Source organism: Sinocyclocheilus grahami, unplaced genomic scaffold, assembly GCF_001515645.1.
Source record: "Sinocyclocheilus grahami isolate Dianchi unplaced genomic scaffold, SAMN03320097.WGS_v1.1 scaffold1209.1, whole genome shotgun sequence".
Lineage (NCBI taxonomy): Eukaryota > Metazoa > Chordata > Actinopteri > Cypriniformes > Cyprinidae > Sinocyclocheilus > Sinocyclocheilus grahami.
The window spans coordinates 140,126-167,863 of NW_015506388.1; the positions used below are offsets into that span (position 1 = coordinate 140,126).

At 39.0% G+C, this 27,738-nt stretch overlaps 2 protein-coding genes across 11 annotated transcripts in view; one reads left to right on the forward strand and one right to left on the reverse strand.

Annotated features, from left to right (window-relative positions):
* The window catches only part of LOC107568045 (tensin-2-like), a 52,619-nt gene extending 33,071 nt beyond the window's left edge, over positions 1-19,548 (forward strand). For 4 of the 5 annotated variants that reach the window (XM_016253882.1, XM_016253886.1, XM_016253887.1 and 1 more), the window contains 20 exons: positions 5,128-5,166; positions 5,900-5,938; positions 6,569-6,618; positions 7,583-7,766; positions 7,855-7,905; positions 8,023-8,145; positions 8,867-8,931; positions 9,284-9,367; positions 9,468-9,580; positions 9,809-9,869; positions 10,238-10,313; positions 10,443-10,572; positions 11,073-11,138; positions 11,395-11,511; positions 13,811-15,253; positions 15,397-15,556; positions 15,853-16,823; positions 17,334-17,465; positions 18,129-18,227; positions 19,404-19,548. In XM_016253882.1, coding sequence (XP_016109368.1) covers positions 5,128-5,166; positions 5,900-5,938; positions 6,569-6,618; positions 7,583-7,766; positions 7,855-7,905; positions 8,023-8,145; positions 8,867-8,931; positions 9,284-9,367; positions 9,468-9,580; positions 9,809-9,869; positions 10,238-10,313; positions 10,443-10,572; positions 11,073-11,138; positions 11,395-11,511; positions 13,811-15,253; positions 15,397-15,556; positions 15,853-16,823; positions 17,334-17,465; positions 18,129-18,227; positions 19,404-19,528 — 4,128 coding nt within the window. In that variant the 3' untranslated portion in view covers positions 19,529-19,548. The remainder of the gene's footprint in view (positions 1-5,127; positions 5,167-5,899; positions 5,939-6,568; positions 6,619-7,582; positions 7,767-7,854; positions 7,906-8,022; positions 8,146-8,866; positions 8,932-9,283; positions 9,368-9,467; positions 9,581-9,808; positions 9,870-10,237; positions 10,314-10,442; positions 10,573-11,072; positions 11,139-11,394; positions 11,512-13,810; positions 15,254-15,396; positions 15,557-15,852; positions 16,824-17,333; positions 17,466-18,128; positions 18,228-19,403) is intronic. The other variant, XM_016253883.1, reaches the window with a different exon arrangement.
* Positions 19,549-23,914: 4,366 nt separating this feature from the next.
* The window catches only part of LOC107568046 (forkhead box protein P1-B-like), a 48,289-nt gene continuing 44,465 nt past the window's right edge, over positions 23,915-27,738 (reverse strand). For 4 of the 6 annotated variants that reach the window (XM_016253891.1, XM_016253890.1, XM_016253888.1 and 1 more), the window contains 2 exons: positions 26,407-26,573; positions 23,915-25,383 (listed from right to left, as the gene is read on the reverse strand). In XM_016253891.1, coding sequence (XP_016109377.1) covers positions 25,221-25,383; positions 26,407-26,573 — 330 coding nt within the window. In that variant the 3' untranslated portion in view covers positions 23,915-25,220. The remainder of the gene's footprint in view (positions 25,384-26,406; positions 26,574-27,738) is intronic. The other 2 variants (XM_016253889.1, XM_016253893.1) reach the window with 2 other exon arrangements.

The following is a 27,738-nucleotide window of genomic DNA, read 5'->3' on the forward strand; positions in this document are numbered from 1 at the left end:
TGGATAAAAAAAGCGGGATGAAAGTCGTGCGTAAGATTTGGCCCTACAGATGGGATTCAGAGTTTGTTCTGGCTGCAGGCCGGCCGGTCTGAGGGAGGTGGAGCGGATTGGCATTTTGTTAAATGAGGAAATAATGAAAAGCGGAAAGTGTGGATTGGATAAGGAGAAAGAAAATCAGAGCGAGTGATGGAGAGAGAGAAAGAAGGTTACATTCTGGAAGAAACAAAAGAGTGTTGGCGTGGAGGAGAGGAAAAAGATTAGCGAGAGGAAAGAGAGTATTTTGGATGCAGCAACAAAAATTCACCATGGTAACCATAGTTTCCACCAAAATAGCATGGTTGACTCGCTACACTTATTAGTGGCTGTTGCTCATTCTTCGGGATCTGAACAAACCCATAATCCTTCATATTAAACTTTGGCGCATAGCTCGTCCAGCACTTTTTGTGCTACGGACACATGAGTGATACCTCAAATATTGTTTGGAAGAGATGTGATATTACTTTTTTCAGCAGACAGACTGTTGGACAATGAAAAAAATCCCATAAGAACACACATCTATACTTGGGTGGAGGCCTCTTTTGATGTGGTCTGTAAGCAACCACCAAGAACATCCTACCCACCATCTACAGCAGTAACATGCTAAAAAAACACCTTAGTGACCCGGCAAATGCCACATTTCCTTTAGAAAATTCAAAAAATCTGCTAACATGGTATTAGTCACCAATGTGACTAAAAAAAAAACCCCGACATTGTATAAAAGAGAATAAGGATGAATTCATGTATTTTTATTTCTTAGTAGTAAAAATAAACACTAATGTACACTTCAGAATATAGAGTCAGTAAGGTTTTTTTATCTATACTTGGGTGGAGGCCTCTTTTGATGTGGTCTGTAAGCAACCACCAAGAACATCCTACCCACCATCTACAGCAGTAACATGCTAAAAAACACCTTAGTGACCCGGCAAATGCCACATTTCCTTTAGAAAATTCAAAAAATCTGCTAACATGGTATTAGTCACCAATGTGACTAAAAAAAAAACCCCGACATTGTATAAAAGAGAATAAGGATGAATTCATGTATTTTTATTTCTTAGTAGTAAAAATAAACACTAATGTACACTTCAGAATATAGAGTCAGTAAGGTTTTTTGAAGAAATTAATACTTTTATTTAGCTAGTGATATTTATAAAGACATTTATGACAAGTGATAAGACATTTATAATGTTTCAAAACGTTAAAACAATAAATGATGTTCCTTTTAACTTTCTAATCATTAAAAAAAAACTTGAAAAAATGTCAGTTTCCACAGAAATAATTAAGCAGCACAACTGTTTTCAACATTGATAATAATAAGACATATTTCTTCAAATCAGCATATTAGAATGATTTCTGAAGGATTGTGTGACACTGAAGACTGGAGTAATGACTGCACATTAAATATGAATAAAAAAAAAATATATAAATATATTAAACCGTTGTAATGTTACATTGTATTATTACTGTTTTTACTGTATTTTAATCAAATAAATGCAGCTTTGTTGAGCATAAGATATTTATATATAAAAACAACAACAGCAATTAAAATAATCTTACCAACCTCAATCTTTTGAACGATACTGTATTTTGGTGGAAACCGTGCTGCATGTTTGTAACTGAAGACCAAACTGCTGTTATAGAGGAAAAGAAAAGGTGAACAAGTGCTGCATGAAAACATGAACAGAATGAATGAGGAAATGTTTATGGAATGATTGACATGCAGAGAAAAAAGGAATGGTTAGATGGAAGCAGGGGGTGGGGGGAATTACCAGAGGAATCAGGAAAATATTCCCAGGGAATCAAAAAAAAAAGAGCAAGAGGGGCATTGAAGAAGAAACATCTGCTCATAGCGACAGAACCTAAAGGAGTGTGAGGGTCAGTAATTGGCTCTCAGCAGCTGATGTCTTTAACACGGAGGCAGTGATATCTTTTTCACCTGGTAAAAATAGTTACACTGTGTTTCACTTCCCTTACAGCATTACAGGCAGGTTGTGCAGGAAGAAATAGAGAGAGATTTCTTGTCTTTATATACCACTGGGAAGATGTTCATTTCCACTGGAGTGAAATATTATCTTCTGAGTTCTGTCCACACTGCGTTTTGAGACATAATCGTTCACTTTCTTCAAATGTGACGGCAGCTTTTTTAGCCAAGAAAAAAGGAAACTTGATATTATAATGGGATCCCACCTAGCAACACACAAAAACATCAATGCGAACAAACACGGCCTATTGGGGTAGTAGTGCACTGTTTACTGCACAGTATGCACTAGATACCCCTTAAAAATTGTTATTTTACATTTTGAATTAAATACTGTAAAATCAAATAATGATCGAGAAAGAAATGTTATCAAGTTCTGCTGATATATCAGATGCATTCATCAAACTGGAAATAGAGGGTCAAGTTTAATGGAAAGTTTAACATTATGTTCAAACGTTTGAGGTCAATAAGATTTTATTTGAAATAAATAAATACTTTTATTCAGCAAGGATGCATTGACCAAAAGTTACAAAAGATTTCTGTTTCAAATAAAGGCTGTTCTTTTGAACTTTCCTCAATTAACCCTAAAAACATGGTATTAGCACCAATCCAGTTTTCACAAAATTAAGCAGCACAATTGTTTCCAGCATTGATAATAATATGAAATGTTTCTTGAGCAGCAGATCAGTATATTAGAATGATTTCTGAAGGATCATGTGACACTGAAGACTGGAGTAATAATGCTGAAAATTCAGCTTTGCATCACAGGAATAATTGACATTTTTAAATATATTAAAATAAAATTTAAAAAACAGTTATTTTAAATTGTAATATTTCTCAATTTGACTGTTTTTACTGTAATTTTGATCACATAGCAGCCTTGGTGAGCATAAGCAACTTGTTGCAAAAAAAAATCAAATTTTATCTAATGTAATATTTTATACAACTTTTGACAGTCCGTTTGAATAATACTGTAATTACCATGTAATTATAATGTACTCTGAATATATATTGTTCATTGCACATTTTTGCAAATGTAGCTGGTCATCCAGGTGTATGTGTTCATTCATAAATTCACACGCAGTAAACTTGAGCTACTAAAACTCATTCTGTACATATAATCAAGAGAGAATTTGATTGGACAAAAGGACAAGCCCATGAGTGCAGGATGAGTCATCAGTACTTTTGGACCATTTTTGGTCAAATGGTTAAATGTTAACTTTTCGGACATTCTAGCATGATGCATTGACCAAAAGTTACAAAAGATTTCTGTTTCAAATAAAGGCTGTTCTTTTGAACTTTCCTCAATTAACCCTAAAAAACATGGTGTAAAAATCTGGTAACATGGTATTAGCACCAATGTCATCATTTAGAATGTTAAAATGACACAGCATAAGGGAGATTAAAGGAAAATGCATTATCATTTCTATGAGGTCAGTAAGATTTTGTTTTAAATAAATTAATACTTTTATTCAGCAAGGATGCTTTTGTAATCTTGGGGGGGGGGGGGGGGGGTATTTTGTTTTCTATATTTATTTGCTAGGTCCTTGTCATTGTGGGTTTTGTTTTTTTTTTTGCTTTTGTAGGCTGTAAGAACTTTTGAAATAACTGAAATAGCCCTAAAAACATGGTATTAGCACCAATCCAGTTTTCACAAAATTAAGCAGCACAATTGTTTCCAGCATTGATAATAATATGAAATGTTTCTTGAGCAGCAGATCAGTATATTAGAATGATTTCTGAAGGATCATGTGACACTGAAGACTGGAGTAATGATGCTGAAAATTCAGCTTTGCATCACAGGAATAATTGACATTTTTAAATATATTAAAATAAAATTTAAAAAACAGTTATTTTAAATTGTAATATTTCTCAATTTGACTGTTTTTACTGTAATTTTGATCACATAGCAGCCTTGGTGAGCATAAGCAACTTGTTGCAAAAAAAAATCAAATTTTATCTAATGTAATATTTTATACAACTTTTGACAGTCCGTTTGAATAATACTGTAATTACCATGTAATTATAATGTACTCTGAATATATATTGTTCATTGCACATTTTTGCAAATGTAGCTGGTCATCCAGGTGTATGTGTTCATTCATAAATTCACACGCAGTAAACTTGAGCTACTAAAACTCATTCTGTACATATAATCAAGAGAGAATTTGATTGGACAAAAGGACAAGCCCATGAGTGCAGGATGAGTCATCAGTACTTTTGGACCATTTTTGGTCAAATGGTTAAATGTTAACTTTTCGGACATTCTAGCATGTAGCTACTTTAGCATATAGATAACCTCAATGCTAACAGACATGCTAAAAGCCACAGAGCTCAGTGTTGGCATTTATTTGGAGACACAAATACCCAAACACCCAAGTCCCTCCATCCTCCAGAGCCTCATAAGTTGTGGTTCATTGTCTTGTTGAACAAAAACACACAGTCTTTTAATAACTCTCTTTCTCACTCCCTAGACTCACACAAACACACACATAGACAGTCGTAGGTCAAGGCCTAGTGTAGCGTCTGTGCGCTTCTCCCTGCCTCAGCCCTTTTCCTGAGGCCAATCAAACAGGGCAGGACTGGGCAGGGGATGTGTGGGGAGGGGAGGGGAGGGGGACGCTTCATGTTACGTAAGCGTGAATGTCATCGCACACACACGCGCGGTTTCCCGCCTGCTGTAAACATGCTAATGACTCCTCTGCCCCCTTTACCCTGTGCGACAAAACATGTAGACATGTAAACATGTCTGTTGGTTGCCCGTCATAAACATACTGTACCACAATTTATGTTGTTGTGTCCTGTTATTTTGTACGAGATCATGCGAGAGGAATGTGCATACTAATGTGTTTGGTTACTGCCCATCACCCACAATCCCTTGCGTCTCACTTTTTCTCCAGTCTCAGTGTTATCAGTAGATAGTTTGCTTATCTGTTGCTTTGGGGAAGCATTTCCTTCTCCCGATCCCAACAGATCCCTCTTCACCACTCCCTTCCCCTCGTCCCGGGACGGAGCGGGGAACGACGGCAGGGTTAAGAGCGAATGTGCCTGCGGTGAATTGTGGAAGAGATACAGAATTTGGGTTTGAGTCATGTTCCTTTTCTCTGTTTCAGATCAACACAGCCTGCATCCCAGCGCAGCCCTCCGAACTGGTAAGACTTTTTCTTTCCTTCCTTTTATCTGTTGTATTTTCATTCAATGCATCTCAACATTGTTCATACTTCTTACATTTATACCAGCAGGATCTCTTTCCCTCTCACTGGATAACTCACTGATTACTTTCTTGTTCATTTACTTATTCGTTTATTCACTTTTTCACTCCCTTTTTCATTCACACAATGGTAAAAAGTGGTAAAATTACTTTACTGTCGCACTTGATGTTTGAAAATCATGTAAAGCTTTGTAAAAAATTATGTCATGGTACAATTTCTTTTCATGTTTTTGAAGGCTATTATGCTCACCAAGAATACAATAAAAAAATACAGTAAAAATAGTAATATTGTGAAATATTGTTACAATTTAAAGTTTGTATTTGAATATATTTTAAAGTGTAATTTTTCCCTGTGAGTCAAAGCTGAATTTGCAGCATCATTACTCCAGTCTTCAGTGTCACATGATCCTTCAGAAATCATTCTAATATGCTGATTTGCTGCTCAAGAAACATTTCTTATTATTATCAATGTTGAAGATGGTTATTCTACTAAATATTGTGATATAGTGTTTGTCTTTAGGTTGTTAGTTAGTTTCATTCTTTTCATTTAGTTTAGCTGTGTTGGCACAGTACATACTGCACGGTGCTTCTGGAAATACTGATGATAAAATAGGACACATTTTTGTGTTGTTGCTCTGTTTATAATGTTATATCTGTGTTCTCATCTGCTGCAGCGAAGGGGAACGTCCTCCTCTAGACACATTCAGCATCTGGTAAGAACTTGTTTTCCTCTCTTTCATTGTCTCTCACACTGCTGGCACATGGCTGTTCCTCTAGATCAGGGATTTTTGGTCAGTCAGTCCCTTTGACCTAGAACATAGATTGATATTTGAAGTACCCATTGAGATTTTAAGTTAATATTTCAGTGATATTTACTAATATTTAATATTAGGTGTTCCTCTACACATCTGAGTGGCTTCTTCAGTTCATGAGCTCATTAGTAGTGAAGTCAATGGCAAACATCTTTGAATAGCAATACATGTGTTCATTTGTTATAAGTGTGATGTCAGAAGTCACAGAGTCAGTATTTAAGTTTCTGTATCCAGAGATGATCTTTCTGTGGTTCTGACTCAAGTCCACTGTTTAATCAGAACCATTAGTTTTCACTGTCTGAAGAATAAGAAGGTCTATTCTTCATTTTCTTTTGCTGTTAGGCCTTCTTACAGTGGCGATTATATGTTTACATATCGCACATTAAGTGTAGAACAGAAATTAAGAACAAACATTTCTTAAATAAACCGAAAAGACAATCTTTTGTATCAAGAGTTGACACTGTCAACTAAACAAGTTTTAGTTTATTGTGTCCAAACACAATGGTATAATATTATTTTGTCTTTTTCCAGGGCTCAACCAAGTCTCTGACCTACACCAAACAGAGAAACACTCTCCCGAGGTACGTTTGGCTGAAAAGACTCAAAGCTTTTAAAGCATCAAATCTCAACCCATCAAGTTCAGCGATTGCTGCAGAGGTGGTTGAGCATGCTTGAGTTCTGAGACTTTATTTCCTCAGCTAATCTCTATTTATCTCAGATAAATTGCCTTGTCTCAGCTGGGTTTTATTCCCTTTGGATTTGATGTGAAAAGTCAAAAATCCCTTTTGGCCGCAGTGTGGTAAGGAGCAGAGAGCTAATATGTGTCTGTGTGCGTAGTTAGTTCAGCTGCACACCACCGACAGCTCAGCTGTGTTCAATCAAACACCAGCTATCCAATAAAATATCATTTACTGGACTTTCACATGATTCTTTATGATGATTCTAGTGGTTTTGTCTTGGAGAAGCTTTGCAATTCTGGTCAATGCGATAAATCAATAATTCATTTAATTTGAAATGACAAATTGTAAATATCAAATATTAAAATTCTGTTTTATTTTATGTGGGCCGAGAAAAAAAAAAAAGAATAAGAATATTTTTTTTAAATTCAGGCATCACAACTTTATAGTGGACAGGATAAAAAAATTTTTTTATTTTGATATTTCCTAAAGATTACATTTAACAATTTTAAATCATAATTGTTAAATGTCAAATACTCAAACTATGTGTTATTTTATGTGGGGGAAAAAAGACAAGAATAAATAGTAAAGAATCAATGATATTGTTCAGCCCTTTTTCCTCAGCAGTTTTCTATCTGGTCAAAGCAATTCCAGATGGTGGACATGGTTTCGACTTGGTAGACCATCTTGGTCAATGTAGATGTTTGTAGATCATCTTGGACCAGCAACAAGCCGGCTACTATGTTCCAAAAAAACTGCTTAACCGCCTTAAACACTGAAATTGAAGTTTTGTGGCTTTCAATTGATGTCTATTAGCTTCTCAAGACATTTCACAGGGTATTTAAGCTGGTTTTCCCCTCTCTCTCAGGAGCTTCAGCATGGATCGGGTGATGGACAGAGTGATGGAGAGGCACTATGATTTCGACCTCACATACATCACGGAGAGGATCATCTCTGTCTTTTTCCCTCCTCTGCTGGAAGAACAGCAGTACCGCCTCAACCTCAGGGAGGTGGCAGCCATGCTCAAGTCCAAACACCAGGACAAGTTTCTGGTACGCGAATCAGCGTGTATTTACTGCATCTAAGGGAAGTTTACCTCAGGAAGCGTTTTCATTGTTCCGGTCCATTTTCCTCCCACAGTTATTCAATCTGTCTGAGCGAAGGCGTGACATCACCCGTTTAAACCCAAAGGTAGGGGCTCCGCTTTTACGGTTTTCTGTGTTTATATTGATAGTTGCTTTGCGGCTGAACTTTTAAAGATCTGTTTACACCACCCAAGATTAAAAAGTCTCTCTTTGTCTCTCTCAGGTTCATGACTTCGGCTGGCCAGATATGCACGCTCCTCCTCTGGATAAGATCTGTGCCATGTGCAAAGCCATGGAGAACTGGCTGAACTCCAACCCCCAGCATGTGGTCGTTCTGCACTGTAAGGTCAGAGGTCATTGTAGTCTTAGGACAGTTCGTGTCATGGTCACAGGAACTGACAGAGTACTAAAGGGTGCTGACGAGACCCTTAAGGACCACCCTGCGGAGCTTCACCACAGATGATAACATGAAGCCAGACCCGAGAGGATGTCTGATTTGACAAGCTTTTAGTTTTATGTGAGGAAAAAAATTAATAAATAAAGACTAAGAGATGAGAAAGCACTGATACATATCGAATTGTTTTGGATGTTCAGCTGGACCCAAAAGTTTGGGATTTAAATACAGTTTAAACCTGGGAATAAACACAGATTTAAGACTTTTTATATTTTAAGACAAAGAAATGTTCAGACGGTCACATGTTCTTTCACTGAACTTCAAGAAGGGTCACCATCATTAGGTTTTACACAAGCTTGCTGTCATTGAAACAAAAGGGGAACATGCCAAAATATATAAGCAACCACCCTTAACACCCTAGCACCCAGTGCTGCTTGAAAACAAGCTAAAAACGCTTTATTGTGGAAAAACCCCAAGATATTGTGAAATGCATGCTCATTTTTCAAACTAGCTTTCACTCAAATTGTTTATCTTTTCAACAGTGGTCTCAGAATTTCTTACCCACCGGTATAGGAAGATCCTGACTGTCTGAATGTCTTCATCATTTGCAATAGATTTGAAGTGCAAATCATATCTGTAGCAGTTTTATTCATTAGTATTGGTTATTTTTCAGGGCAATAAAGGAAAGACAGGCGTTATCATTGCTGCCTACATGCATTACAGCAAGATATCAGCAGGGTAAGTTCAGCTTAGATTTGATATAAATGACTTTAAATACACTTTAATTAATTAATTTATTTAAATAATTTAACTGAATTTAAATGTTAAAACTGCAATCATATTTATATACTTTTTTATTTTTTCCCCTCAACAGCAGTTGTTTCATACAGTTCTTGAAACTTCTGTAATATAAATTGTATTGTGGTTGGTAGATGTAATGTATGTCTCTTGATTTGTGTTGTGTCCAAACAAGGAGCTTTGTCATACATAATTACAACAGAAGTTCTGGAAGACATGTTTATGGAGAGCCTTCTAGTTAATTAATTATATTAATTTTTTCTTATATCTTCAACTGCATTTGTGCACACAGGGCAGATCAGGCCCTCAGCACATTGGCCATGAGGAAGTTTTGTGAAGATAAAGTGTCGTCCTCTCTCCAACCCTCTCAGAACAGGTACATCCTTTTTGATTTTTGTCTTTTTGTTCTTTATAGATCCTTGTGCTCTTTATATACTTTTTGCATGACTTTTTTTTTTGCAACATTAACTCTACAGGTATATCTATTACTTTGGAGGGCTGCTCTCAGGGGCCATCAAAATGAACAGCAGTCCACTCTTCCTCCATCATGTCCTCATTCCCACCATCCCCAATTTCCAGGAAGATGGAGGTGAGTGAATGTTTTCATAACGTCATTCCCTGACTTCATTCATACATAAGCCCTCGATGAGGTCACTGAGGTAATATGTGTCTGTATGGGCACATATGTATTCATTAAGCAAACCTCCCTCACATTCACACACATTTCAGGTTTGTTTTTAATCTTTTGCAGTGGAGGAGAGAGACACACAGGAAGTTTGCCAATTCCTCCTTCATTTTTTCCTCACTCTCTTGACAGGTTTCTTCCCTTTCCTGAAGATCTATCAGTCCATGCAGCTTGTCTACACTTCTGGCATATAGTGAGTGAGGATGCATTGGAGACATTCACATAATTTAAATCATAATTAGAGGTGTCTGCTAGGACAGGTATCACTATTACCGCTGCTTAATACTAATAATAAAAGTATAAAAATTTGGCACATAGCTTGGCTCGCACTGTTTGTGCTGCAACTTAAGCAATCAGACTTATGGTTTTTATAAACCTACATTATAGGAGGGACCTGGGGCCATATCTAGAGACCAGAATATCAAAGAGACTCTGGGGGTGGACTCTTTTACCCTAGCAGCCTAGCATTATGAAGTGGAGTTTTAACCCATCATGTCTTCTTCTTCAGAAAAAAAAAATCAAATTTAAAGAGTATGTTTGCTATCTGTATGTTTTTTGTAGTGACCTGCAGGGCTCTGGGAGCAGACGGCTGATTGTTACTATTGAGCCGGCACTGCTGCTGAAAGGAGACATCATGGTATGTGGGGCTGTTTTTATCTGACCCTGATATATCACAACTGTCAAAACCATAGGCATTTCCATCACTTTAATCTCTTTCTCTCGCTCTCTGTCACTTTTATGGCGTCTTTTTCTGTCTTTCTTGTAGGTAAAGTGTTATCACAGGCGGGTTCAGTCTGCTGAGAGAGACTCTGTGTTTCGACTGCAGTTTCATACGTGCACCATTCATGGAGCTCAGCTCTGGTTCGGCAAAGGGGAACTGGATGAAGCTTGTTCAGGTACATTCTTAGTGGGACAAGCCAAGAATCATATGCCAAGCTCATATATTTTTTACAATAAAACCAGAGCCGTCTGTCCAACTCTGACTGTCGTGAGCTGAAATGGCCTTGGGATTTCAGCTGAGCTTGTTTTTTTACGATGTGCTTTTTATTTCGATTGTCTGTGTTCTTTTAGCTGTGCCGTAAATTATCACCCTCGTTCCCATTGGGTAACACCTGTGCACCACAGCTGCGTGATTGAGATGAGATACAGACTTTCACGTGATAATGGATTCTCTATGGGCTTACATACAAGCATGGGAGGCAACTTCAATTGCTTGTAAAACTCTGGGAAAATTCCTAGATATTAATCATCGTTATAATCAGAAACATATTTATAAAGTGTGTATTATGGAGAGGATATTATATGCAAAGCCCATTATTAATGACAAACATTATTAGCTGGAAAGGGTCTTCTGTTTTCCTAATGATTAACACTCAATTCCCACTGTTTCTTGTAGATGACAGATTTCCCTCTGATGCCACAGTGGAGTTTGTGTTTTCATCTGGGCCTGAGAAAATCAAAGGTAACCTAAAAACCAGATTGCAGATTAAGTTCTTACTAACTGTTTAATTGCAGTTTTAGGGACCATGAAATTGTTTGACAAACACAATTATCTTTCCTGAGCTGACACATAGCATTTCCCATTGAAACAACAGGGTTCTATCATATCATGTGGTCTTTAACTGTGTTATAATGCAGATGTTCTTGGCTGTAATTTTATTGTGTGTGTGTGTGTGTGTGTGTGTGTGTGTGTGTGTATGTGTGCCTGTTTGATTCAGGGAGGGTGAGCCAGAGGAATGATCCAACTGTCAGCGTGGACTATAACACGAATGATCCGGTGGTGCGCTGGGATTCTTATGAGAACTTCAATCAGAGACATCAGGACAGCCTAGAGGGTACAACTATTCATTTATACAACCACATATTGGTGTTTATTCAAGCCTTCAGAAATACTGGGCCTCATTTACGAAACGAACGCACGACGGCGAAATTGGGCGTACGGTCGTTTCAACGCAAAACGTGGAATTTATCAATATGGACGTGAGCGGTGGCTACGATCAAATCTCACGTCTGGTCTCTGCTCGTGTACGCAAGTTTTTGAGTTACCTGAACTTAATACGGTGGAGAATTCTAGAATGACAGCATTTTGTTCATTTTTATTTTCCTGACCGTCAAATGAAGCTCATTAGTCGATCGTTAACCAGTAAGATTAGAATCCTCATTTACGAAACGAACGCACGACGGCGAAATTGGGCGTACGGTCGTTTCAACGCAAAACGTGGAATTTATCAATATGGACGTGAGCGGTGGCTACGATCAAATCTCACGTCTGGTCTCTGCTCGTGTACGCAAGTTTTTGAGTTACCTGAACTTAATACGGTGGAGAATTCTAGAATGACAGCATTTTGTTCATTTTTATTTTCCTGACCGTCAAATGAAGCTCATTAGTCAATCGTTAACCAGTAAGATTAGAATGTATTTTTGAATGTCTTTTTTTCACGGTCTTTGCACTGTGCAACAAGTATAGCCTACGCTCGTGTTTTTGTGACACTCTTAATGCATTTTATTTATTTTCTTTGTCTTTTCATCGTCTGTTTGATTACGTCTTTAATACATTTTTCCGTACATTTCTGCCATATGTACATTAACTGACAGTCACCACTGATAAGCTACCACTAAATATTGTAGAAAATTCTGTAAAGTTGCTTTTCAACGATTTGTATCGTGAAAAGCGCTATACAAATAAACTTGAATTGAATTGTCTTTGATTAAATCCATCTGATCGCACAGGCGCCTCACGCACACACAAACAACATTAGTTCTACCATTGCCTGACATTTCAGCTATTCATCATAAAACTAAAATGCAGTCAACCAAACATAAAAGTTACACTGTTTATTTGAAAAGATCCGCTGTAAAATCAGCGTGCAGTGCCCAAACAAACATTTTAGCTCATGTGAAGGATTTTACACGGATATTAGAACATGACTGAAGTATAAAGCCATGTTTAGGCTACATAATAAATAATAGTCATGCAAACAAATCTTACAAATATGGCAAAAATGGAAACATTTGGATTCTTGTGGTATGAGACAGGCGCGTGAGCCCAATGCTGCTTCAGTTTTGCTTGACATTTGTATGCTGTTTATAATGAATGCCACTATAGTCTAATTCGATTTATTTTATAGTTGAATATATAATTTTATAACTACTTATTTTTCATTCTTGTTCTGTTCTGAATACCGTTAAATTTAAAATATTTGTTGTAGAGTGAGGGGAACTAAATAGGCTGTTTATATTTACGAGTATTTCAAAATACATATAAATTACATAAATTAATGTAGCCTAAAAGTTTGCAATTACAAGGTTAACGGTGTTTTTGGAGTAAGATCAATTTCTCTTTGACGAGATTACTTCCTCTTTTTGGCCGGGTTTCGTTTCTCCATGTCGTAAACCCTAGGGGCGAGGCTTCTAAACCTGGGTGTTTTTAGGGGCGTGGTATTCAAATGACGATCGTTTTCTGCAGCCACATTTATCAACGTGCGATCATTCCTACGATGAGATTGGCATCATACGAATATTTCATAAATCACACGTGAACTCTGTCGTAAATTAATTTGTGCGCATGGATCTGTGCTCTTGTCTACGTTAGATTGATAAATGAGGCCCACTGTATTTTTATAAACAGGACGTTCCTTTTTTTTTTTAGAAATAAAAGAGGTTGATACTACTCTTTACAATGTTTACAACGTCTTGCCAGATCAGATTATTGAAACTATTCAGAAATAACCATGGTTATGACATCACAACCATGAGCACATTAACAAATGGTCAGGTTTGCAAATTAACACCTTGGCAGATGTGTTTTTTTTATCATAACCAGTGTTGGGTTAACAGCATACAAGTGTCAAATGTTATTTATTAAGACTACTCTTTGCATTTTGAATTTTCACCATGATACTTGAGTTACGTTTTCAAATAAATAATGTATTATGTCCTTTAATGTTGTAAAAAAAAATAATAATAATGTTGTAATATATGTAACTTGTAGCAGGAAAAGAATGTGAATCTGCAAACCTTGAATAATATTTTAAGTGGACTTAAGGGAAATATAAAAGTGCAGAATGTAAACCTTTAAATTCTTTCTTGCAATAAACATTGATTAAAAAAAACAACTCTCATACATCCCTCTAGATATCGCACACACACGTGGGCCTCTAGATGGCAGCCTGTACGCACAGGTAAAAAAGCGTCTTGCTGCAGGCTCCACCTCCCTGCCGTCCACCAATGGGAGCCCTGCAAGGAGCTCTGAGGAGGGTCCAAGTCAGCTTCTGTCTGTTAGCACTGATTCTGGACACTCATCTGTCCCACCTGGCAGGCTCGATGTACCGACTCGACAGGCCCCGCCTACTCAGCAAGAGAGGGAGGAGCTTGAGCGTCTTCTGGGTGGGATTGAAGGGGATGGAGGACGGGATCATGACCGAGAGACGGCCATTTTGGATGACGGTGATTCCTTGCCTCCTGAAAGGACTGGGTCACTGAGGTTAGGCCGTTCATGCTCATGTCGGGTGGGCTACCGATCCCAGCGTTGTGCTGAGCCTGGATGCGATGGACTCCACCACTTATCCAATGGGTACTGCCTTGATCGTCCCACCACCACTAATGGACACACAGGGGCTCCTTCTCCAGGGATGCCATCTGTCATAGGGCTTTGCCAACACCACAGTGCCCATCCTCACCAATCCCTGCCACCACCAGATCTGCTCTGGGACCGCCAACAAGGTTCACAGCACTGCCTTCATCGCACTTGCTCAGAGGGGCCATCACGCCACCTGTGTCCATATCCATCCCAAGAGATCAGTCCCCATCCACATAGTCTGTCTCCCCGACTGCTCTGTAGGACGGACGAGTACATTCCATACCTCCACAATCATCCACACCACCCAAAACCCAGCGGCCCCTACCACGATGTCATGATGATAGATGGCCTAGTGACATCCGGCTGCCCCTGTCGGGACTGCTGTCTACGGCGAGAAGATTTCCATACCCTCCGTTTGGACAGAGAGGAGGGAATACACTGGGAGAGGGAGGCAGAGCTTCATCGGGATACTGGGTTAAGACGGGGCAGAGAGGCTGATATGCAAAGAGGGGCGGAGATATGGGACCGGGAGGCGGGGCTAAGAAGGGGACGAGAACTGCCTCTGCAATGGGAGAGAGACAGAGAAGCAGAACTACAGTGGGAAAGAGAACGAGAGGCAGAATACTGGCACAGAAGGGCTACCGTATCCCCCTACGGGCCTCACGGTCATGAATTACCTGCATTTAACTTCGATCCACTTCCCGCAGGCCATCCTGCATACCCAGAACCCTCCCGGTCCCACTCTCACACCCATCTGGATCTCAAGTACAGCAGCAGTTCCAGTGGATATCAGACACCACACCAGATGTGCCCCTGCTCCCCCTACCAACCGTCACCCTCAGAGAGTCGTGGCTATGCCTCGGGTTACCAGTCTGAGTCCACGTCTCCTCTTCCACCTCCCTCCACCTCCTGCCCTGGCCCAGTGCACCATGCCAGCAGACATACAGATAACCAAATGGACTCCCACCCTCAGCAGTACACCTCTGAAACAAATACAGGTGACAAATGTCTTGACAGATACAATTAAAGTCTTTAAATTTGAAGCTTTTGCAAACATGTTGTGATTATCTTATATTAAAGAACTGTGTATAACCTGTGCATGATTATATTTGTTTATCAGTCTGTATGCTATCCCTATCAGATTGCCCTGGTGCAGACAGCATAGGCTGGCGTAGTCACATTACCCATGGTTCCCTGCGGCGGACACATCTAGATCCACATGCCCCATGTTCAACACCCTCTGATATTTCAGGACCTCCAACACCAGTCCACACAAGCAGCCCTTTGCAAACCCAGGAGAGGTAACTGCATTTATGAATAGATGTGGGGTTGCTCCTGCAGAGTTTAGCTCTGATTCTAATGCAACAAATCTAAACCACCTGAACCTGAAGATCCAACCCTTAAAACACAACTGAACCAGCTAATTGAGGTGGTCAGGGTTACTTGAAAATAACAGCAGGTGTGTTGGAGCAGGGTTGGAACTGACATCCGCAGTCAGGTAGCCCCCCAGGAGCACAGATGGCTACTCCTACGGTATATGAAAATGTTATCTGCTGACTTTATTCAATATTGTGTTGAATTCTTCTTCCTTTTTCAGTGTCCGTGAGTATGACTCAAGAGAGGTGAACAGTGAAAGCAGCTCGGCCCACTTCCACAACAGGATGCACCCACTTGCCCTACTGTCCAACAGTACCAGTCTGGGGTCTCGGCAAACTGTACTTTCTTCCAGGCAAGAGATTCCTGAGATACACCCCTTTCCTGCCACACCCACCACTGCCCAACAACTCTCTGCCCCGCTTACTACACCTCCTACCCCACAAAGCTCTGCAGAACACTCCGCCCCGTTAACACCTCCATCAGAATCCATGCAACCACAGACAAGCAGCTCGCCTACTGCTGCTACAGTGCCACCCATAATGGAAAGGGTACCACAATCAACTGAGACTGTTAAACCAGCACGCTCATCAGATGCCTCTTCTCCCATCCCATCCGAGTCCATCCCAGCTCACTCGCAGAGCAACGAAGTATCGCCATCTCCTGAACCAGACACCACTTCTGCTTCTTCAGTCCCTGCGTCCCCTCAACCACCCACTGGCGAACACGAGAGCTCATCCTCCCCTGAACCCCCAGTGCCCGGATTCGCCACGCTGGGCAGGAAGCTGATGTTGGGCTCTGGAACCTCACTTCCTGCAGGACACAGTATGGACGGCAGCCCCAGCTCCACTCCCACCTTTCCCAACTCTCCAGCCTGCTGCACCCCATCTCCTCCAGGCTCCTACTTAGGGTGCCCAGCCACCTCCGTCCCACAGCCTCCCCTCCCTGAGAAACGCCGCCCATCCGGCCTGCCTGGATCACCTAACGGGAGGTCTGGAATGCTGAGGGCGTCCATGAGTCATCAGCCTTCTGGGCAACACCACGTTACATTCTCACCTTCAGTAGGAGAGCTGACCATGCCCGCTGGAGAGGGAGAAGTTGGTGTGGAGGGTGAGATGGGCAGCCGTGTCAGTGTGAAATTTGTGCAGGACAGCTCTCGGTTTTGGTATAAACCTGGCATCTCTAGAGAGCAAGGTGAGAAAACCACTGTTGTCTTTTAACTATATAAAACTAAATGCAGTTTAGAGATGTCTTCATAGCCAGCTGCTAATTAGGGCTGGGTAAAGATACTGATTTTCCATTTAATTTTCATTTGAACAATCTCCATTTGTAAAATTGAAATGCAGTGTACTGCAAAATAATGGCCAGAGGTGGCTTTCTTTTGAGTTCCCTCCAAAAAATATACCCAAATGAATTGGAATCGAATCAGAATTGAACCGAATCAGGAAATCTGTCAATGCCCAGCATTATTGCTGATTGCTATAGATGTTTGTGTAAACAGTTTTGTTCATGCAAATGCAGCCATGTCTTATTACTTATTAAGTCACTTTTCATAACCCTTAGTATATGAGCAAGACTAACAGTCATGCTTATTTTTGTGCTGTAGTGTTTTTGCACATGCTGCAACAGATTGTCGTTCCATATGTTTGGATCTATTTTTTAAATGGCAATGTCTCATTAAACTGTCCTGTTTCTGTTCAACAGCTATTGCAGCACTGAAGGAAAGAGAGCCAGGGGCCTTCCTCATCCGAGACAGTAACTCTTTCCAGGGGGCCTACGGTCTGGCCCTGAAAGTTGCCAGCCAACCCCCCAACGTCAATAACCATAGCAGCAAAGGTACGCCACATCTGCAGGCATTTCCTCACACAAACATTTATCTTGCTTCAGTATTGCTCCCAAAGCTCTCTGTCTGCACAGGAAACACACAACTGCACCTGAAGTACTCTACCAGAGCTAAACATCGCAGGAATTTAGAGCTAAAGCTGAAGTGTGTCATTTCTGCACCAAACAGAATTACAGTAATAATGACAATTGTCATCAACTCGCCTTGTCTTTGACTGGACAAACAGATAGTCCTGTCCCAAATTCACAACCTTGGTTGATAAGGTTGTGCTCCATTCAGATTTGAACTGAGAATGCCATTACCAATTTGAATTGAGGCGGCGAACAGAAAGTAGAAGTGCAATTCAAATTTAAATGTAAATAGAATTTGTGAAATTCATGTGACTAATTTTTTAACTGCAAAAGCAAAGTCACGACAAACTTTGAATTTTAGCTTTCATTGTCTTGAATATTTTATTGTCATAATTAATACTGGACTAAGTGCACTGTTTATTTTTGTACAATTCAACTGAACATTTATTTGAGAAAGCATTGAGAACTGCTTTTATCTAAATTGAAGTGCAATATTTCGAAACTTGTCATGTTTTGTCATGTTTCTATGTACAACCAATATTAGCATCATAGTTTGCATTAAAGATATAATTTCCTGTCTGTTAGCAGGAGGAGACCCTCTGGAACAGCTGGTTCGACACTTCCTGATTGAGACGGGGCCTCGAGGAGTGAAGATTAAGGGCTGTCAAAATGAGCCCTACTTTGGTGAGCACTTCAGGAATCCTCTATAAAACTACAGGGTGGCTCGCCAGACACTGATTAAGCTTAGTCCTGGTTTAAAGGGATAGTTCACCCAAAAATGAAAATGTGATGTTTATCTGCTTACCCCCAGGGCATCCAAGATGTAGGTGACTTTGTTTCTTCAGTAGAACACATGTGATGATTTTTTACTTTAACCGTTGCAGTCTATGTGAGAGAGATCACTTCCGGCGCTTGTGTAAACTACGCCAGAGCGCGTGCAGGTAGACAGTTGGACATAGTGGTGTATTAGAGGTAAAAAATTATATACATACTGTTCGGTTTCTCGCACAAACCGATCGTTTCGTGTGTTAGGACATCAATGTGTCGTCACGGGCCGCAGGGTTTAATTTGGATTTGTCTGTGCATGTTTTTTTTACTCTCATAGATTTTGTTACCATTGCCATGCTTTATAGAACTGATAGACTGCAACGGTTAAAGTAAAAAATCATCATATGTGTTCTACTGAAGAAACAAAGTCACCTACATCTTGGGTGCCCTGGGGATAAGCAGATAAACATAAAATTTTTATTTTTGGGTGAACTATCCCTTTAAACCAGGACTAAGCTTAAATCAATAATTCACCCAGGAATGTCAATAGTGTCATCGTTTACTCATTCTCGTTTCATTCCAAACCTGTATGACATTTTATTATGAAGATGTTAGACAGATGTTTCTTGCGGTCCTAAACCAAAGTTGGAGTTAATAGAACAGCCAGGCTGAATAAAGTTGTATGCAAGTTGAGCTATGGTGATTGTGAAAATGAGTTTGGGGGGGGGGAGTCAGTTTGCTCCATGCATGCAAGGTATTTAGACAGCAATATTATCCAATCTCCATGATATCTCCATCATGTTCTCTAGCAGAGCGCTGAATATGCCAAATAGTTCAGAACGCTGCTTCATAAAAAGACCCAACGTACAACCTTGAGTTGTAGAAGTTGAGATAATGCTCATATCTTTGATGTAGTGTAGTTTTTCTATAATAGACAGCCAAAAATGTATTTTATGCTTGTGATTAGTTGCCGTCTGGCTACATTCTGGTGCTTTTGCAATCTGACACATCAGTTTTAAAGGTAAATAATGTTGAAGTGTTGAAGTGAAAGCGAAGTATTGAGGTCCTCTGTGTGTGTTTTGACATTGGTAGGGAGTCTTTCAGCACTGGTGTATCAGCATTCCATTACACCAATCTCTCTGCCCTGTGCCCTCCGCATCCCAGATAAAGGTAAACATAACGGCACACGTCAACACGCCACGCTGAGATATCACTGAATGATGAAAGCACAGACACAATATACACTCATTGTGAGGTTAGAGTTAATGAGGAGTTGTAAGGCAAACTGAAATCTAATCAGGTAGTGCATGACTCTGTGTGGGCTGCTCTGTCTGTGTGTGCAGTATGTGCATAAATGTTTTTTATTGACTCATTTATGTGTGTATATTTTCTGTTTTATGTACAACACAAGCTTTGGGGCTTTGTTTGAAATGCAAACCCACCCTGTGCAGGCAAAACACTTGTCTTTTCTTAAACCATCACTTTGAACCCTGTAAATAGTTTGGGCTCTGTGATTTTTATTTTGTAAACGCTCTTTCATGACACACAGTGACCAGTCTTGCATCTAAAGAATTTGAGGCAATAACATTAAACCAGATGTTACAGGAAAGAGCATTTTTCATTTGCATGAGCCAAAAAAAAAAAAGGGCCTATGAGCAAACTTAAAGGAATAGTTAACCCAAAATTACAATTTGTACTCACCCTTAGGCCAGCCAAGATGTAGATGAGTTTGTTTCTTCATGAGAACAGATTTGGAGAAATTTAGCATTACATCACTTGCTCGCCAATGAATCCTCTGCAGTGAATGGGTGCCGTCAGAATGAGCTGATAAAAACATCACAATAATCCACAAGTAATCCAGTCTATAATTTTTTTGTTTTGTGAGGAGAAAAACTTTATTTGTAAGAAACAAATCCATCAAGACGTTTTAACTTTAACCCGTCACTTCTGACCAAAATATGAGTTCATAATCCAAAATAATGCTTCCTCCAGTGAAAATGTTTCACATTAAAATCCACCGACACATTTGGGAATATTTCTCTCCTGATTCAGACGATACAACTTTTTCACTGGCCAAAGCAATATTATAGATAGAGTCCTCATATTTTAGCCAGAAGCAATTCAAAAGTTGTTTTGTTTTAATTATGGATTTATTACACAAACTTGTGTCATTTTTGGGTGAACTATTCCTTTAAAAACAGCTTCTCAGTTACAATGTACAAAATATGATTTGACATAGAGCTCCAAAAATGAAGCCCCAATGCGATGTGTGTTACATCCACAGCATACTCTACACAAGTATATGAACACGAATACTTCTAGCCACACAAGCTCGATTTCACGCATCATTGCAATAGGAAATGTATCAGAACGGAATTCACATGCAGCACAAATATGTTACAACCACAAGATTACACTAAATATGCACAGAACTAGTATAGAGTATGTGTTTGTCCTCAGATTGAGAGCATGCTCATGTGTGGCTGCAACGTCCCGTGTGTGTGTGTGTGTGTGTGTGTGTGTGTGTGTGTGTGTGTGTGAGTGAGAGTGAGAGAGAGTCTGTTCCTCAGTCTTGTCTCTGTCTCCCTCTTGCTGCCGTAGGTGGACTAACTCAGACAGCACAACCTCTAAGTAAGTCTAAATGATATGCGTTTTGTCTGGACTGTTCAGCCAGCTTGTTTCCTCTGTGTTGTGCCTGATAGGAAACTGATTAGGTGCTTATGTGCATGGTCATTTACTCTTAGATAACCATAGAACTGATCATCCTGTCTGTCCGTTCACTCATGTGGATTGTAAGTCTGACTGATATTTTATCCCCCCAGTCGCTCATTCTCGTATCTCTCTGTCTCCTCTCAGAGTATTTGGTTTTGTTGCCAAGAAGCCCGGAAATGTGGCGGAAAATGTGTGCCATCTTTTTGCAGAGCTGGATCCCGAACAGCCCGCGACTGCCATCGTCAACTTCATTAACAAAGTAATGCTGGCACCACATAGACGCTAGGGCCCCGGGGACGAGGCTCTTCACGTACACTGCCGCACATCACGAGACTGTAATGTTGCACCTTCTGTCAAGTTTAAGGGTTTCATAACATAAGACTTTTCGGCAAAGACAAGGGCTTTACTGTTGACTAGCATGATGCCAAAACAACCAAAATATACAGAATGTAACCAAACTAAAGCCAGCAGTCTGTTGTGGTTTTGCCTTTTTAGAGCTGTTTTGGTGTTCGTGGGATTGTAAGTGACTTGTAAATGAAGATTGTTATATAAGGGGTTTTCAAAAGCACTGTTATTGACCCCTGAATAAAATAAATCTGTTAAATGCACTCAAACTTACGAATTGCACAGATAACAGTCTCTGCAGAATGACAATCATCAGTTTATAAAGATTGATGCCAATTTGGTTTTAGAGTTTTGACGTACACTAAATTATGGTTGAAAATGTTTATTTTATTCAAAAGCCAAATTAAATTTTTTATTTTTTTTGTCCTAACTGGAAAGGAGGTGCCATAGTTTCTATTGGAAACGTATTTCAGCCACAGTAAAAAATAAATAAATAAAATAAATAAAGGCAATTGTGACTTTTCATCTCACAATTCTGACATTTTTCTCGTAATTTTGAGTTTATATCTAGCAGCTCAGAGAAAATAAATAAATAAAATAGAATTGCGAGATGGGGCCGGTTGCATAAACTGCTTGGACTAGTCTTAAAAAGTTAGCCATCAAATTTTTTCTTCTTCTAGATTGGTCATAACTGTTTAAAGTCTATAACAAAAATGTAGATTGGCCCAATTTTAATCAGAAAAGTGAGACTGATTATCTCGTGGCTAACTGCTAGTTGGTCAAACTAGTTCTTAAGACGCAGTCTTAACATAGTGTCTATGTTTATGCAACTGGCCCATGTTTACAGAATTCTGGCTTTCCCATAATTCTAAGTTTATATCTTGCAATTCTGCCTTTTCTTTCTCAGAATTTTGAATTCATATCACACAATTCTGTTAATTTCTCACAATTCTAAGTTTATATCTTGCAATTCTGCCTTTTCTTTCTCAGAATTTTGAATTCATATCACACAATTCTGTTAATTTCTCACAATTCTAAGTTTATATCTTGCAATTCTGCCTTTTCTTTCTCAGAATTTTGAATTCATATCACACAATTCTGTTAATTTCTCACAATTCTAAGTTTATATCTTGCAATTCTGCCTTTTCTTTCTCAGAATTTTGAATTCATATCACAATTCTGTTAATTTCTCACAATTCTAAGTTTATATCTTGCAATTCTGTTAGTTTCTCACAATTCTGAGTTTATATCTTGCAATTCTGCATTTTCTTTCTCAGAATTTTTAATTCATATCACAGTTCTGTTCATTTCTCACAATTCTGAGTTTATGTCTTGCAATTCTGCTTTTTTCTTCTTCTTGTAATTCTGTTTATATCTCACAATTCTGAGTTAACATTTGGAAAAAGTCCAAATTGAAAAACTCACAATTACCTGGAAACAAGCTTCCATAGTTTGTGAATCTGGCCCGGTGTCTGCGAATGATAGGGAAAGTTACAGAGCGTTTGAGATGGAGAAACAGATGGAGGACCAGACATGGCGTAGTCGTGACGCTGAGCAGCTGTTGTGCTCTGCTGGAGTTCCAGATTGAAATGTCCTGTAGTTTGATGTCATAATGGAAGGCTGATGGTCATGTGATTATTACCCAGAGAGAATTTGGTTACCTTTTAGAGTAAGAAGGAACTTTATTTTGTCCCCTTTTGTTGTGTATTTCATGCACTGTTCATAACCAGAATATAAAATAAGGCAGACAGTGGTACATAATCATCCACATTAGCACAAGACATCATATATGAACGATAGCTTTGTCAACTGACCGTGGCATCATGCTGTACCATTGCCTACCATACTGTGTAGTAGAACATTATATTGGAATGTAACCAGACTTTAAACTGATTGGACAGGTGGACATTTCCGCCTTCATTCTTTGCATAATGATCTCCTGAAGCTATTTATAACCAAAGACATGTGGCCATGTACTCAATCAGTTACTTTAAGCTGTGCCATTTATTTTACTAGCCTGTATCAACAAGTTATTGCTGTTTTTGACAGATAGTAAGACACATCTATGATAACGTTAATATATTGTATTCTGTATTTTCTTATTGATCTTTTTATGTAGTAATATATTTTTACACATGCAGCTGACTTTGAAAGTTAAAAAAAAAAGACTACATGGAAGGATTTTGATGTTTTTTTTTATTACTAGATGTTATTTTTGCAGTGTATGCACAAGTGAAAAATATAATAAATGTAGTTATGGTACCAAATCTGAATTCATGATGTGAATTATTTCAGTTATAATGTACTGTTCTATTCCTATCCATTCAACAATCATCATGTATTAGAATTTAAATATATATACGCACACATTTTTGTGTTGTTCACATACATTTTCATACACCTTTCTCAGTTGTTTACTAACATTTTGTCCCCTTTTGTAGTGAATTTAATGCACCGTTCATAAAATCCAATTAATATATTTATATTTGTATAAATGAAAATACTTATACTTTGTAAATTTAGATATTTAAAATTATTTATAAAGGAAAAAACTTACACCATATAATTTTTTCACATTTTTATACAAGAATTTATTAATCATAAGGCCATTTATTCAGAAGTATTGAACAAACTGACAGTTGATTTGAAATAGATGTCATCTATTCCTTTTGGACATGTGTAACAAGTTATTCAGTCAACAATTATGCATTATTTCCTTGTCATCTACTCTTTTCTCTGTGGTACAATTACTAGTTGTCAGATCAAATGATTAGAGTTACAAAATGCTCAAAATGTCAGGAGTGTGACATTTAAACGCATCCTATACTTATCGAATCCATTCAAGTGAAGACTTCTTAGTCTTGGCCATATCAAAAGGGACAATGTAAACAGGGTACATAACATTAAAAAAAAAACATCTTTGGTAACCGTAGATTTTTTTCTACAACAGAGGAAAAAATATATAATTCACTCTACTCAAATATGGAAGAAAACGTTTGGTTCAGCTTTACTAGTAACTGAATGATTGGGACTTTAGTTTGTATACTATATATACAAACATAATACAGTAGCCTTCTGTACACACTAAGTGAAAAACAAATCAAAAACTACAATTGAAAAAACATTCATCATCAAGTGCTGGTTATAAAATGTTCCCCTTTGGTTTTGTTTTTATCTTGAAAAAACAGAGGTAAAAAAGATAAAGACATTCACAATTTCATTTTCCATTCTACCAATAAGCAGCCCGAAACTTAAGGCCACATGTTACCGTCACGGCAACCAGGGCCGTCGTCAGGTCCTCTATGTTACAGCCTCACTGGGCCACCCATCAAAATATCGTCAGCGCCCCGTGAACTTAAGCGACGGCCCTGATGGCGACTAACCCTACAGTATTTGAGGCAGAGGTGATTCAAACTTGCATTTACAATAAAGAGCTTTTCATTCAGCATTCACAGCTGCAGTGAACAGATTTTGTGGAAAGCTAAATATATCTCATCATAGACAGCTTAAAAATTCATAGGCATGGATCTTCCTCAGTTGACAGGGAAATCATCTTCCCTTTCAGGCAAGTGGTTGATTGAGTTCAGGTGCCGTAGTGTTAAATATACAAACCAAAGATGACGTATAGCCTACAGCGCCCTCTTTTATCCTCTGCAAGCTGATGGGCGACCTTTTCAAACACAGAGGAGCCCTTTAGTACCAGTGAGGTCAAACCATTGCATACAACAGAAACAGGTACATCGAAACAATAAATAAACGGTTGTTCCCAAAAGGAAAAGTTGCAGCTGTTAGTTTTCTGCGTCAGGATTCTCAGAGTTTGATGGTGCACTGGTCAGATGAAGGATGAGGATCTCAGCAGTGGAATGAGTGAGGTGACGAGGAGAATCCCGGCTGCTCTTCGGTGTACTTCTCGTTGTGGTTGGTGTCTGGACTGTGCTGGTCTTCCGTCTCTGGAGACATGGAGCCATTGTAGTCTTCGGCCTCCATCGGTTCCTCTTTAATCTGAGACTGATGCCTGTGAACACAGACCGCTCACGTCAGCCCGGGATCAAACTGAAAATCTGTTGCTAACTTTTGTTGCTATCATGACATAAACACATTGACATAACACATTGGCTAATGCATCATCCTAATCACCCACTAATGCGTCACTCAACTACATATTCTAAAAGTAAATGCACACTGTTCTGAACTCTTTCCCCTGCCAGCATTTACAAAAAAAATAAATAAAGACTGCCAGCATTTCTGATCATTTTTACAAAACTTTCATGGCCTACAAACATTTTGTTATATGAATATCTGAACATGCAACATGTCAAAAGAAAGAACGGAGCCTCTGCCTAACATTTTTGAATAAAAAGCTGAGAAAATCATGTTTTTGTCAAAGTCTATGTCTGGATCAGATTCAAAATGGTGATCAAAACATAGATGAACATAAACCATCAACACCACGAAAACTTGCACAGTCCTGAACCACTTCCTGGATCGTCATTTCATTCGGTAACGTTAGGCAGTTTTGATTTATATGCTGTTTAATGTTTGATGATCACTTGTTTCTGTTGCTCCTACCTTTCTTTTTGTATTTTAATCAGTAGCCCCTCACTGCAGAACACAAGATCCAGGGGGCGTGGTTGGATCCACATCTAGGGGGTGGAGATTAGTAGGTTTAGGGGTGGAGTTGGGTGGGTTTAGGGATCAGGGGGTGAAGACGGGTAGGTTTAGGTATACGTAAGGTGGGAGGAGTAGGATCTGGATCTTGTGTTCTGCAGTGAGGACCATCTCATTTTAATCAGGAGATTCTGTCCTCTTTCAGAAGATGTGTAATAGCGCCCCCTACTGTATAACAGCGAAAACAGGGAATGCCAGAAAATTCCAACAATGGTGGGTAAAGTGTTAAGGGGGGGCATCTTCCCTCATCTTACCCTACTCAAAATAACTTAATTGCCTTTTTAAATCTTTCAATAACCCAGTCAGTGACTGATTAGATGTTCTCAGTGTTTACGTGAGTGGTATCAGACAGGCGGGAGAGTGGACTCACAGTGTGGAGAGCACAGGAGAGAGCTCCAGGCTGGAGTCGCTGAGGGAGCCTTCGTCATGGTCGTGAGAACTCATGTCCTCATGCAGTGCACTGGCCAAAGCCTTCAGACTGGACGCTCCCATGGATGCTGTGCCATATAGGGGCAGACTGCTGTCCACCATCGCTGCCTGAGGAGAAACAATGTTTTAAGACCATGGAAAATAACACCGATATTACAAACAAGTTAAATACACTACCATTCCGAAGTACGGAGTATGGATGCATTAAATTGAAGTGAGAGTTTGTAGACATTGATAATGTTACAAAAAAGATTTCTATTTCAAATAAACGCTGTTTCTTTGAACCTTCTATTTAAGAATCATGGGGGAAAAGTATCACGGTTTCCATAAAAATATTAAGCAGCAAAACTCTTTTCAATATTGATGATAATGCCTCACAGGAATAAATTACATTTTATAAATAATATATTTTTAAAATCTTACCGACCCTAAACTATTTACAGGGTTCGTACACATTTTTACCAATACATTTCCATGACTTTTGAGACAATATTCATGACCTAAATGTTCCATTATTTTACAATAAGAATAAAAATCTGTTCAAATTATCATAGCATATGTTAACTAAAATGAATGACTATTAATGCTACTCATTTGCTTTCTTGTTTTAGTAATAAGTACAAGCTGCAACTGCGCCAGACCTTACTCCACATTTCACATCACTGAATATGATCATTTATTTAACTGTGTGGCCAGGATGGCCATTTTGTTGTCATTTTGTGTGTATTTTTGCTGCTTAAATGCAACAAGCTGCGCTTTAGAGCCCTGCATTTCAGCCCGAGCCCAACGGCCCCAACTTATGACGGTGTTTAGTGTCCACCAGCAGCGAGTGCTGGAAGAGTTCAATGTTAAAGCACACGCAAAGCTTGCCACAAAACACCCGCAAGTAATTACCATGATGAATGCTCCAGGGGAAATAGAATATTCGCAGGGTTTCGGTTCATTTTTGTGAAGCGTTCCTGCTCAAGACCGAGACAGCAGAAAGCGTATCCTGTTATTTTTTCTAAAAAAGCACAACGTATGCTGATATTGTGAGTGCACACAAATAAAAGTAGACCCTTAACAGTCCCGAATGATGTATTACTCTTACCTTTATGAGCAAAAATGACTGGTTGTTTCCACTGTTATAAAGAAAAAAATGCAAGTGATCGTGCTGGCGACTCCATGTCCTGCAAAGTACGCTTTAGCTTCTCTGCACAAACGATTGGATACGCTCCTAATAGCACACATTTATCTAGGTTAACCATTTAAACTAACATTGTTTTTTTAAGCA